The following is a 14,349-nucleotide window of genomic DNA, read 5'->3' on the forward strand; positions in this document are numbered from 1 at the left end:
GTGGTATTATGTCAAATGTCTTACCCAAAGTGTACCATATGTACACTATTGTCCTCTGTCCAAGGCTTGCGTTATTCTCTCAAAAAGTTGATCAGATTCACTAGACAGACTAGAGCATCCCTCGGTGACTGAGCTTTGGGGAGGATCAGTGTGAAGTAGCTGCTACATTTTCATTTATCGATGGAAGGTGAAGCAAAAAAGCAAGACTGACCTCCCCAGTGACTGAATATCGACTAAGCCAATTATGGACTAAGAGACCACTCGTGAGACAGCAGTACAGACTTCTACTATCTACTAGATAGCCGATGTTTCCAGGAATATGCACTGCAGTCAGAAAGTGGTGTGAATCTATTGCTCACTGGCAAACTCTCATGGCCTCTCTGCAAAGGGAACAGGACTTGGTTCCACCTTGCTTGTTTTTTTTCCCTCAACACTTTTCTTAAATTATCACTTAATACAGGTGCACATACATGAAGAGAAAAGAAAACAAATCATATTAACAATTTAATTTACATGCATTATACATTAAACATGTTTTCTTTTTGTTATTTGCTCCAATATTATAACTCTGCCTTCAAACCTTACCACTACTGACCATTATTCTGCATGTAAAGTTCCCACATATTCTATTTATTTCTATGCACTTTGCTCTTTCCCTTTGCTAAAGATCCCTCTGCTGGTTCTTTTTACCTCTTCAGTACTTCAATTAGAGATTAATTAGACTTTGATTTCCATTTTAAAGTAATTGCTTGTTAGGCAGCTAACAGAATTAAATTTAGTAAAGCCTTACTATGTATAGGCAATTCAGATAATGTGTCCCAGCACAAAAGAATAATTTAATTTCCCTCAGTTACAGTTTTTGTTCAACCAACATTTTTGAGAGAATACTCTGAAGGGAATTTTTTAAAATCTGCTGAATCTTAAACTGCCACAAAATAAATAAGGATTCCTGTCACACCTACAGCAATTGCAATCTACATGAGGAAAAATTCTCTGAAGTCTGCCTGGGGTAAAAATAAATAAATAAATAAAACACTTCCAAGCAGAAATTCTAAAGTTTCTGGACCTTGTTGCATACTTGGGAGCCTTACTGATGTCTTTTCATTGTTAATTTGTAAACTATTTCCAAACTCTCTTCCCAATCTTTTCTAACCTCTACTGATGGATTCCTATAGTTTTCATGCAATATTTTATATGCTCTACTTCTTCTTTCGGCTGCTCCCGTTAGGGGTCACCACAGCAGATCAACTGTTTCCATTTCTTCCTGTCCTCTGCATCTTGCTCTGTCACACCAACAACCTGCATGTCCTCTCTCACCACATCCATAAACCTCATCTTAGGCCTTCCTCTTTTCCTGTTACCTGGCAGCTTCATCCTTAGCATCCTTTTCCCCAATATACCCAGCATCCCTCCTCAGCACATGTGCAAACCAACGCAATCTTGCCTCTCTGGCTTTGTCTCCAAACCTTCCAACCTGGGCTGACCCTCTAATATACTTATTCTTAATCCTGTCCATCCTCGTCACACCCAGTGCGAATCTTAACATCTTCAACTCTGCCACGTCAAGCTCTGATTTTTTGTCAATGCCACTGTCTCCAACCCATATAACATAGCTGGTCTCACTACCCTCTTGTAGACCTTCCCCTTTCACTCTTACTGGTACTCGTCTGTCACAAATCACTCCTGACACTCTTCTCCACCCACTCCATCCTGCCTGTACTTCCTTCTTCACTTCTCTTCCACACTCACCATTACTCTGAACTACTGATCCCAAGTATTTAAACTCATCCACCTTCGCCACCTCTACTCCCTGCATCCTCACCATTCCTCTATCCTCCCTCTCATTCACACACACATATTCTGTCTTAGTCCTGCTGACCTTTATTCCTCTTTTCTCTAGAGCATATCTCCACATCTCCAGGGTCTCCTCCAGCTGTTCCCTACTCTCAGTACAGATCACAATGTCATCTGCAAACATCATAGTCCACAGGGAATCCTGTCTGATCTCGTCTGTCAACCTGTCCATCAACATTGCAAATAACAAAGGGCTCAGAGCTGATCCTTGATGTAATCCCACCTCCACCTTAAACGCATCCATCACAACCACCGCAGACCTCACCGCTGTCACACTACCCTCGTACATATCCTGTACCACTCTCACATACTTCTCTGACACTCCCGACTTCCTCATACAATACCACAACTCCTCTCTAGGCACCCTGTCATATGCTTTCTCTAAATCCACAAAAACATAATGCAACTCCTTCTGACCTTCTCTATACTTCTCCATCAACATTCTCAGAGCAAACATCGCATCTGTAGGGCTCTTTCCTGGCATGAAACCATACTGCTGATCACTAATCATCACCTCCCTTCTTAACCTAGCTTCCACTACTCTTTCCTATAACGTCATGCTGTGACTGATCAATTTAATCCCTCTGTAGTTACTACAGCTCTGCACATTACCCTTATTCTTAAAAATTGGTACCAAAACACTTTCTCCATTCCTCACGTATCCTCTCACTTTCCAATATTTCATTAAACAATCTGGTTAAAAACTCCACTGCCATTTCACCTAAACAGCTCCATGCTTCCACAGGTATGTCATCTGGACCAACAGCCTTTCCGTTCTTCACCCTCTTCATAGCTATCCTTACTTCCTCCTTGCTAATCCACTGCACTTCATGATTCACTGTCCGCACATCATCCAACCTTCTCTCCCTCTCATTCTCTTCATTCATCAGCCCCTCAAAGTACTCTTTCCATCTGCTCAACACATTCTCCTCGCTTGTGAGTACGTTTCCCTCATTATCTTTTATCACCCTTACCTGCTGCACATCTTTAATGTGGTGGTGGTGCTGTGGTAGCGTTGTCGCCTCACAGTAAGACGTTGTCCTGTTCGATTCTCAGCTAGAATGTCTTCTGTGTGTAGACATGCGTGAATGGGCATACCTTCATTGAAGGTTGTGTGTCAGGGCTGGCAACTCGGCATGTAAAAATCTACTGCCAATCATTAGCGGACCAGAGTTCCGCTGTGGCGACCCCTAACCAGGAAAAGCCGAAAGACACAAACAAACCTGCTGCACATCTTTACTAGCTCGGTCCCTCTGTCTAGCCAATCGGTACAGGTCCTTTTCTCCCTCCTTAGTGTCTAACCTTTTATACAACTCTTAATACGTCTTATCCTTAGCCTTCACCACCTCTCTCTTTGCCATGCACCTCATCTCCTTATAATCTTGTCTACTTTCTTCATCTCTCTGACAATCCCACTTCTTCGCCAACCTCTTTCTCTGTATACTCTCCTGTACTTCTTCATTCCACCACCAGGTCTCCTAGTCCTCCTTCCTCTTTCCAGAAGTCACACCAAGCACCTTTCTAGCCATCTCTCTTACTAGCTCTGCTGTAGTTACACAGCTATTTGGTAACCCTTCAATGCCACCGAGTGCCTGTCTTAACTCTTCCCTGAACATCACCTCACAATTACCCTTTTTCAATTTCCACCACTTGATCCTTTTTGCTGCCCTCACACTCATCCTCCTCTTCTTGATCACCAATGTCATCCTACAAACCACCATCCTATGCTGCCTAACTACACTTTCCCCTGCCACCACTTTAGTCTCCAATCTCCTTCAGACTGGCCCTTCTACATAAGATATAACCCACCTGTGTGCATCTTCCTCCACTCTTGTATGTCACACTATGCTCCTCCCTCTTGTTAAAATACATATTCATCACAGCCATGTCCATCCTTTTTTCAAAATCCACTACCATCTGACCTTCTGCATTCCTTTGGTAACACCATACCTACCCATCACTTCCTCATCCCCTCTGTTCCCTTCACCAACATGCCCATTCAAATCTGCTCCAATCACCAGTCTCTCACCCTTGGGTACAGTCATCACCACTTCATCCAACTCACTCCAAATTTTTCTTTCTCATCCATCGCACACCCAACTTGTGGAGCACATGCACTAACAACATTCATCATTACACCATCAATTTCCCGCTTCATAAACATCACTCTGACACTCTTTTCACCTCCAAAACGCTTTTATCATGCTGTTCCTTCAGGATAATGCCTACGCCATTTCTCCTACCAACCACACCATGATAAACAATTTGAACCCACCTCCGATACACCTAGCCTTGCTCCCCTTCCATCTGGTCTCCTGCACACACAATATAACAGCCTTACTTTGGTCCATCATATCAGCTAGCTCTCTCCCTATACCAGTCATACTGCCAACATTCAAAGTTCCGACCCTCACTATCATGGTCCTAGCCTTTACCTGCCTTCGGGCATGCCTTCCCCCTCTTCTCCTCCTTCGGCCAACAGCAGCTCAATTTCCGCCAGCACCCTGTTACAGTACTGGTGGCGGTTGTTGTTAATCTGGGCCTCGACCGATCCGGTATGTATATCTGTACTGTTGTCTGCATGTATGATTTGGAAAAATTTTATGCCGGAAGCCCTTCTTGACGCAACCCTCCCCATTTATCTCGGCTTGGGACCGGCACAAAGAAATGCACTGGCTTGTGCATCCCCAGTTGCTACTAATTATCCCCATTTTAAAAGCAGCTTCTGTTCTAGACATGACTAAAGTAACTATCAGAGTTGGTCTTTCACTTAGCAGTCCCATATCTCTTTCTCTTTGCCTATACTCTCAAACCAGTCTCTGGTAGGGAAGTCGGTCTCTAACCTACAATCCAAACTCCTGCATTGCCTCATCACACACTATTATTGTTCCCACTCTAGATACCGGTTACCAATAGCAAGGTTCCTTTGTCAGTTTTCTCCAGCAAATTCCAACTCCTCTTGCCTAATTTCAAAAACCTTACATGCTGTCACACCTTCTGGCAAAATCTCATTTCTCCATTCCTATATTGGCTTAGATCTTGCAACACTTTCTGCTACTTTATGAATATAGCATTTTGCATGGTTGTTATTCCTCTTAAAGATATGCATCCAAAATCCTACTCTCTTCCTTATTTCCTGAACTTCCTCCCTGTTTCATCATCCCTTTCCACTATGACTTATAACTGTCTGTTGTTTGCATACAAATCTCAGCTGCATCACTGTAAAATATCAATTCAAATAAGGTAATCCTTGTTTCATGGTATGATCTACTTATTCCACTTAACCTTTGTATTTTTACTTTCCCACATACGTTCCTTCAGCTATGTATTATCACCCACAACTTCTCCCTGGTTGATAAAAGTATGCCTGACCTGTACATAAAACTAAAGGGATTAAAACATTTTCACTGCTTGTATCTTACAATCCATATTCATAATCAACAGCTTCCAGTTTCTCCATTTTTCTTTATCTTTTGTTTAGCCTCGTCCCACATATCCTTAAATGCCATAACAGAATCCTTTTTAATATGTGCACCTAAATATTTCACCTTATCATGTCCCAATACATATGGGTATTGCTGAACCAATTCATGTGTGGGTAAATCGCCTACTACTACAGCTTTTATCTACATTAATTGCATATCCTAAAAAGACATAAAACCTTCTTAAAATGTTCCACAATAAAAAAAACTGCCCTTTTCTGGATTTATTAATTACAAAATATCATCTGTAAAGAAATCCAGTTTTTCTTGACTGTCATACCAGTTGCATCCTTGAATTTATGAGTCCCTTGTTTTCTACTGCAATGGTTCTAAATACATAGCAAATAAGTTCTGTTCAAACACAACTTCTAGGACCGGAACCTTCCAACATTAATTCCTGCCTTCCACCCTTCATATATTCTCCAAATTAACCCTATTATTCTATCATGGAATACAGACACTTCCATTGTCATAGGTAGGTACTAGGCTATCAGCCCTAGGGCCTATACAAGCCTAGCCAAAAAGGTACGCTGGGGGTTTTGCCACCTATGAAAATTATTTTCCCCCGGGGTGAATTTCCTATTTCCCATCCAATCATCAAGATTTTTCTTGAAGAGTGCTAAAGAGGAGCTTTGTTTAATATAGATAGGTAGTTTGTTCCAGAGTATGGGAAGTCTCTGGGACAGGAATATATCCCTCCAGCATGTTTGGTTTATTGTGGTGAAAAGGTTTAGGTCCCTACAGTGTGTAGCTCAGAGGGATTGGGATTTCTTTAGGTGGAGCATGTCCAACAGCTCTGGGTTTGACCTAGCTTTGTATGTTAGACAGAGATCGCCTCTGAGTAGGCGATATGTGACGGAGTAAAGCTGCAGTTTTTTGAAACAGTCTGCGTAGGGCATCTGTTTGAGGCCAGTAATCCTCTTTGTGAGGTATTTCTGCGGCCTTTCCAGTTGTTGTAGATGTCTTGTGAGGTGCATACTAAAAGGGGAACTGTACTCTATAATGGGTCTAACGAGTGATAAGTAGAGGGGAACAATGACCTCTTTTTTCCTGGATGAGAAACCTTTTGTGATGAGGTGTGCCACATAGATGGATTTCCTGACTACTGTGGTGATGTCATTATCAAAGGAGAGACTACTGTCCACCTGTGTCCCAAGGTCTCTTATCAAACTTTTGGTGTTAAGTAGACTACCACCTATGTGGTAGCTCATGGGTACAGAGTTTTTACCAAAGGGGATGACAATGCACTTTTTGTCACTGAGCTTGAGGCCATGGATTTGACACCAGGCATCTGTCTCAGTGAGGTACTTTTGTATGATGTCCACATTGTTAGGAGTTTCAATTATGGCTCCTAGTTTGCAGTCATCTGCGAACGGCATTAGCCAAAGACCTTCTGTGTTAGCCTGTACTTCAGAAAAGTAGATACCAAAGAGGAGAGGACCCAGGACTGAACCCTTTGGTACTCCACTTGTCACTGGTCTGAAGTCGGATTTGGAGTCTGCTACTTTAACAGTGTGGGCTCTGTCAGTGAGCCAGTTGGCAACTCATTTTGTGACATAGGGATTTATATCTAGTTTAGTGAGTTTATCTATAATTCCAGAGTGGGAGATGGTGTCATAACCTTGGTGAGATCTAGATCTGTGTGAACCACCTTACCCTCGTCTACGGCTTCGTTGACTGCTTCAAAGAAGTTTGCTAGGTTTAGGAGATATGATCTGCCTTTTACAAACCCAAACTGTGTGGGGTCCAGAGTTTGGAGATTACCAATGTCTTTGTTTATAAGTTCCATGGCCTTGCAGACCAGGCTCATTAGGCTAATGGGGCGATAGTTCCTGAGGTCCATGGTGGCTCCCCCTTTGTGGAGTGGGATAACCGTCGCTGTGTGCCATTCAGTGGGCACAAAGCCTGAGGTGAGGCTATGATTGAACATGGTGCTTAGGTGGGGTGCCAATTCATTCTGTACTTCATGTAGAACACAGCCTGGGATGTTGTCAGGTCCCATGGATGCTGTGTTCTTGGCTTTGGAGAGTGTGGTTTTTACCTGTGCAGCCATGACTACAGGAACTTTGCATTCTTCCGGTACAGAGATGGGCCCTTTAGGGGGTGAGAGAGGGCTAAGGTTAGCACTGAACCTATCTGCCAGGATGTTGGCAATATCAATTGGGTCTGTATATTTAGTGCCATTGTGCTGTAATTCAGAGAAGATCTGAGTGTTGCCATTGAGAATCTTGACATAGCTATAGAATGCTTTGTGGTGGTCTTTACAATAAGTGGCGATTTTGTTTTCATAACTAGCTTTGGAGGATTTTATGAGGGATCCCGGCTTCTTACAGAGGCTGACCATGGAGTTCTTCCAATCATGGGATTTTACTCTTTTTTGCAACAGTTTCTTTCTTCTGTTGCTAGAGTTTGTTTATGGCAAGGGAACACCAGACTGACTTCCTTTTCTTGGAGGATAGCATCTTGGTTCTGTTAGGGATAGCACGATCCATGCACTCGTGTAAGTGCTTATAAACTGCATTTGTGTAGGATTCAGCAGTTGTACCTCTATTGTCCGTCTGCATGGGTGCTGTGAAGTTTGCCACTTCTGTCTTAAGAAGTGTGAAGTTAGTTTTGGAGAAATTTTCTACGGTGGTTTCCCTAATGGGGGTGGAGGCAGGATGTGGATGTCTAGGCTGAATAGCTTGTGGTCGGATCTGTCGAATGAGGAATTGACCTCTGGTGTGGAACACCGGTCACCCATATTGGTAATGACCAGGTCTAGGATACTGCTGCCCCTCGTGGGGGTGTGGATAAGTTGATCCAAGGTGTTGGAATTTATGAATTCTAGAAAACGTTGAGCAAATGAGTTGGTACATGAGTAGTTTTCTCAGTTAATAGTGGGGTAGTTGAAATCGCACAATATTAGGGTGTTGGGTTGTACCCTAATATTTTCCAGTGTATCAAGAAATGAGGAGTGGGAAACCTGGGGCATGGTGGGGGATCTGTAGCAAGTTACACTTTGGATTGCAGTCTTGCCCAGAGTTAGTTGCACTTGGATAATCTCGGATGCATTATGCTGAGCAACTAGCCTGGAGGTGTGGCTATCCTTAATGAATATGGACACACCTCCACCTTTAGTGTTTCGGTCCAGGTTAGGTGGCCAAAAGGTGTGGTATGAATTATAGTCTGGTAATGCAGGGGTGTTCTCTGGAGCCTTGAACCAGGTCTCTGTCACTGCACAGATGTCGATGTTCTCCATTTTACGAGTGCCTCGAGTGAATACATTTTGGGGTTTAGACTTCTAGCATTGAGTAGCATTACCCTCAGATTTTGCTTGCTTGTACCTGTTACGGTGGTGAATTTGTCATTTGAACCTTGCCTAAAAAAGGCACTATAGGGGTGGCAAGAGCCTTAGCCAGTATCCAGAATCCCAAGGGCGACAGGTGCAGGCCATCTCTGGCAAAGCATCGTGGTCTGTTGATCATGTCATCTGAGGCAGACAGATACTGGATCCCCTTAGAATGACACCAGAAGCTTAGCCAATTGTTGAAGTCCATCATTTTGTCCTTGTACTGCGGTATCATTCTGGGTGATGGCAGGATGCTACTCAGGGCTAGGATCACACCTGCCTGGGCTACAAGATCGGAGAGCTCCTCCATGTCTCTTTTCATGTAGCCCAGGGAGGTACATCTCAGGTTATTCACACAGACAATGACAGAATCATATTTGTACTTGTTGTGGAGTTACCCGAGTGCATGCATTATGTGGCGGATCATGGGACCCGACAGGCAGCTGACAGTAACTTTCTCCTTGTTTAGCCTGGTGAGTGGAACATCAGTGTGCCTGACTACAGAGTCACCTATGACTAGAGTGTTGGGTACGTTGTTATGCCTTATGGGCTGTGGTTGAGTGGCACACTGAGTTTGTGGGCTGTGTGTCATTTGGGTTGTGTTGGGGGGGTGGAGGTTGCTTGCGTTTCTGCTTTGGAGGCCTCTGTTGCTTAAGATGATTTTTACTGAGAGCCTCTGCAAATGTAGGTGTGTGTTTTGTGTTGCTATGTGTGTGTTTTGGTGGTGTAGGTTTTGAGGGACTATGTGATGAGTGTGGTGTGGTGTGGTGCAAGTGTTTACCATCTCCTCCTGACTATCTAGTCCAGTCTTGGGTGAAGAGAGCTTTGCTTCCAGTTTGGCTACATAAGTGCATCTCTCACAGGTTGTAGTGTTGGGTGGTAGGAGGAGAGGGTTGTCTGTGTACATGAGGCAATTGCTGCATTGCCCCAAGATGCCCAGATTCATCAGGGAGACAGGAGAAAACACGGGGAAGCTGACCCTTATACATGCCTGGATAGGTGCTTATTTATTAAATACTAAAAACTGTTTTCCTCTAGACAAGTGAGGGAAGTTGAGTGCTGTAGCAATTTGTAGCTTACTTAGTGCTTACAGAGTTCTAAACAAGTGCTGAGCTCAAAGTAACAGATTTGAGTGCTAAAACTAAAAAACTGGCTAGTTCTAAGGGAAAATTTGAAGAGCCTACTTTATGATGCCCGGAATGCTTTAACCCTAGCTAAGCGGCGATGCATAAAGTGTATTTTTTTTTTTTTAATATAACAGTAGCAAATAGCCGCAGTGGAGCAGCAGTAGTGTTGTCGCCTCACAGCAAGAGGTTCTCCTGTTCGATTCTCGGCTGGAGTGCCTTCTGTGTGGAGTCTGCATGTCCTCCCTGCGGTCGAGTGGCGTTCGAAAGCCATGTGTGAATGGGCGTGCCTTTGCTGAAGGTTGGGCTGGCACCTCGGCACCATAAAAATCGACTGCCAATCATTAGCAGACCGGAGTTCCACTGTGGCGACCCCTAACTGGGAAAAGCCGAAACAAAACAACAATACAACAGTAGCAAATGAGCAAACTGATTTAAACAAATTAACCAATAAAAAGCTAAAAACTGAGTCCCGTTCCAGCAGTCTTCGATCAGACAAGTTCTAACTGCACACTCCTGCCACTAGGGTGCAGGGAAACCTTCTTCAAAAAAGATGGTCTGGATTAGTGCTCAAGTTATACAAACAAAGCTAGATTCAGCAGGTCTGAATTTAGTCTATGCTACAGCAAACAAGGCGTACAAGAGTGCAGACCACACCTTCTTAACGTAAAATAACTGGCCCAAAGCCCAAGTGTTTAAACCAGAACTAATAAACTTTTAGAATAACAGACACTAAGCCTTCAATCAGCAACTCCGAACTTAGAAGGATGTAAGCTACCTGTCCTACCACAACAGTGGAGACCACAAACCTTCTTAATGTAAAACAACTGGTCTGAATCCCAAGTGCTTCAACCAAAGGCTTAGAATAACAGTTACTGCTCATAAAACTTCCAGTTGAGTCTACTGAATGTTTTCTCTGCATCAAAACCAAGCAGCAACAATATTTTCTAACATTCTGCTTTCCTCTGGATCATCAATGTTCTATCAGTTTTTTTCAAAACCTTTTCCATTCTCTTAGCTAGTACAGTCATAAACACTTTATGGTTTAAAAGTAAAAGGTGTCTAATTGAAGCTGGGTCTGTAGGATCTTTATCCTCTTAGGGTAATAAAGCATACCATCACTTTCTTCCAACATGTAGGCGCTTTCCCTCCTTTTAAAAATACCGTTATATAAAACCTACCAGATCTTTAACACCCCCCCCCCCCCACTCTGAAACATCCACAGGAATACCATCTGTTCTTGGAGATTTCCCTGACTGATTATGTCACCATCTTTATCTCATCTCTTCCTGTCTTAACTGTGAAATGTTGTCCCTCATTTTCATAAGCTTGGCATAATTATGTCTTCCATAAATATTTTCATTTAAGCCTTTTCCTTGTTTCCACATTCCTCTACTTTATACAAATTTTCATAAAATTTCCAAAACATTTGTAATACTGCTATAGGATCTTTAGATATTTCCCTAAATTTGGTGACAACCCTTTCTATTTTCTGTTGCCCAAGTCACTGTGCTAGAAGTTTTTGTTCTCTACAATCATCAAAAAATACTTGCTTAACAACAACCTTTCTAAACTCATGCATATTATCTAAATACTTCCTTATCTCCCCTTTAGCATTCTGCAGTTGTTCCTCTTCTTGTTCTGAGCGATTCCCCTTATTCTGCCATATTTTCCTTTGTCAGCCCTCTAAACAAGTCTTATCCCTTCTTTTCTATATATTTTATTTTTACCCTATTTTAAACCCAGTTTTCATTTTATTCCACTCAATAGCAAATCATTCTAAAAAAATACTATCTACCCTAACAACTGTCAAATAATGCTCACTTTGTATTGCTTAAAGTGCTAGTGTCTCAGTTTTACTTTACCCAGGATCTTTGTATTAAATTAGTTTAGTTAGATAAATCAGTACATGCCCTGAAATAGTTAATGGCTGTGGTCAAAGCTTTCAAATTAAGTGTGCAAGCTCCTCTGAAATACTATTTCCATCTAGTATGGCCCAGTTATTCTGCCATGGGTAATAATATGCAAGTTCTGTCAAAGTTCCCCCTACAGACTTATCTTTCATATCAAATAATCTGGCTGCTTTTAGGCCCAATTTAATTTAACAGTCTCAGAGCCAAAGTGCCAGAGGTGTAACTACAGTTACCCATTCTATCCATTGCTCTAGACTCTGTTACACAAATGGACAGCAATATTCTCACTGGCCATCCCTTTATCTCCTGGTGGCTGCTGCAACAAAGAGTCCACCAGAGAACCTTTTGACCACTGCAGCCTATCTTTTAAGGGGTCATAGGACTTTATCAAGCTTATGAGGAATGCTTCAGTGGTGCCTGGTTTGTGCCATGCCCTCCTGTGGCCAACAGCCAGCAGGAGAGACCATCCAAAAGAAAAACATCAACATAGTAGGTTTCAAACAGCACTTATTTCTTGAAAGGATGGACTGGTTGGCCAAGATCCCTTTTGTCTCATCAATTCAAGGATTTCACTAAGTGTGGCATCTTCGGGAGGAGATTGAAAGGACCCTTCTCTTTTCCAAATCTGTGTCTGATGTTAGTGACACTTGAAGGGAGGCTATATGCTTGCTCTTACATGTCCTCTTCCCAAGGACCTCTGTTTATGACTTGCTGGAGCCTTCTAAGGACTCACTATGAACTTGCTGTGGTTTCTTGAGGTTTCCTATTCTACTATGTTCTTGGGAGTCATGAAGAGCCAACTGAAGGAAGGGTGTCACAGGGTGGAGCCAGTATCACTGGAGGCTCTATCAATCACCAGGAAGGGGAGACTGTCAGGTTGTCATCCTTTGTACAACCTCAAAGGTGGATCTGGAATCCATCAGTACTGGGGCATCTACCCTGGAAGTTGCTGCAGCCTCCACAAAAGCAGACGGCAGGGGACTCAGATGGATGACTTAACTCCAAGGACCCAGGCAACCACAAGATGCAGACTGGTACCTACCTCTGACACCAAAAATGGCTCCAAGCAAGTAGGCAGCAAGCACAACGCGGAAGATCCAGAGTTGATCACTCACTCCTGAGATTACTTCAACATCAAAGTCTCAGTGCTGAGTGTATCATACACAGAAGCTAGTGTCAAGGTAACAGTCCCTGTTGGTGTAGAACAAGCAAGCAAGGGAAACTTAGCCAGCTCCAAAACCACTGCTGCTGAAACTGGCAACAGGAAAGAAGCTTAGAGAGGGGAATGGGACCCAATCACATCTGCCCTATAGACAGAAGGGACAGGATGAAAATCATCCCAAGCTGCTCCTTCCAAAATACTCTCGTCATAGGCTCCCAATCATTCTCTGGGGTGTTGGGGAAGGACTTGACAATTCTTTAAAAAATGTAGCATAACAAGGCCTGGAGGACAGGAAATGTGAGAGTTCCCTCACAAAGGAGTGCCCTGCAGAAGGTTTTGTCCTGGGATCTGTCCCTGACAACAATGATTTCCAAGATCAGAGTTGGAGAACTCTGGGTGAGTAGTGGAACAGGAGGTTACTGGGCTTTCCCATGTCTCGGAATTTTAAGATTTAAGGATGGACCAGGTTCGTCACACTTTCGCTTTCTTGCCTCTCCATCTTTTACCTGCTCCTTCCTCTTATCTGCCTCATTCTCAAGAGCACAATGGCTGTATGGGGGAAGAAGTCATTTAAAAGTCAACTTATTGTGGAAGTCAGCAAGGACCTGGGTCTAAAGTCCCTACAAATACTGCCCCCACATCCAGATGCTCTGGGCACAGGTACACCATGCATAAATTGTGGGTTTCCTGTGTGCAATTTTATGACTGAATTCAGTACACATCTTAAACCTTATCTCTACAGTAAACATATACTACTATACAAATGATTCTCACTAAAAGATAAATAAAACTTAAAAAATAAATAAATAATAAAACCCCTCTCTCTTTCCTTCATGTGTGTGTGTGTGTGTGTGTGTGTGTGTGTGTGTGTGTGTGTATATATATATATATATATATATATATATATATATATATACATATATATATATATATATATATATATATATATATATACAAGCACACACACACACACATATATATATATATATATATATATATATATATATATATATATATATATATATATATATATATATATACATATATAAATATACACACACATCGATAGAGATGTATAGATATACACACACATACATACTTATATATAACAAAATAAGAAACTGGCCTAAGTTTTGCCAAGGTAATATGTTAAATAGTGGAGTCTTGTAAGTTAAGTTAATAAAATTGCCTGTTAGTTTACTAGAAGGTAATCTGCTAAATTAACTAGAAGTTCTGAATAAGTCTTCATACATGACTGGTACAGAACTTTATGCAACTGTTTTCCTCTTCTTTATTTGATCATGCAGGACTGGGTGCAAGAGAGACAGTAATCATACCTGAGGGCTCCCAGAGGGTGTGCACAAAGGAAGTTATAATAGCAAATGTCTTGATTGCCAGTAACATTCACAACCTGGAAAAGAAAAAAAAAAGATGGCACACCTTAACAAAGAAAAACAGAACATTTAATTATAGGTTTATCACT

At 42.3% G+C, this 14,349-nt stretch overlaps 1 protein-coding gene across 1 annotated transcript in view; it reads right to left on the reverse strand.

Moving 5' to 3' along the window:
* The window catches only part of SIDT2 (SID1 transmembrane family member 2), a 1,446,738-nt gene that overhangs the window by 413,472 nt on the left and 1,018,917 nt on the right, over positions 1-14,349 (reverse strand). The window contains exon 22 of the mRNA XM_044080965.1: positions 14,204-14,277. Within this exon, the coding sequence (XP_043936900.1) occupies positions 14,204-14,277 (74 nt within the window). The remainder of the gene's footprint in view (positions 1-14,203; positions 14,278-14,349) is intronic.

This window comes from Protopterus annectens, chromosome 8.part0 (assembly GCF_019279795.1).
Source record: "Protopterus annectens isolate FY-2018-M chromosome 8.part0, PAN1.0, whole genome shotgun sequence".
Taxonomy (NCBI): Eukaryota; Metazoa; Chordata; order Ceratodontiformes; family Protopteridae; genus Protopterus; species Protopterus annectens.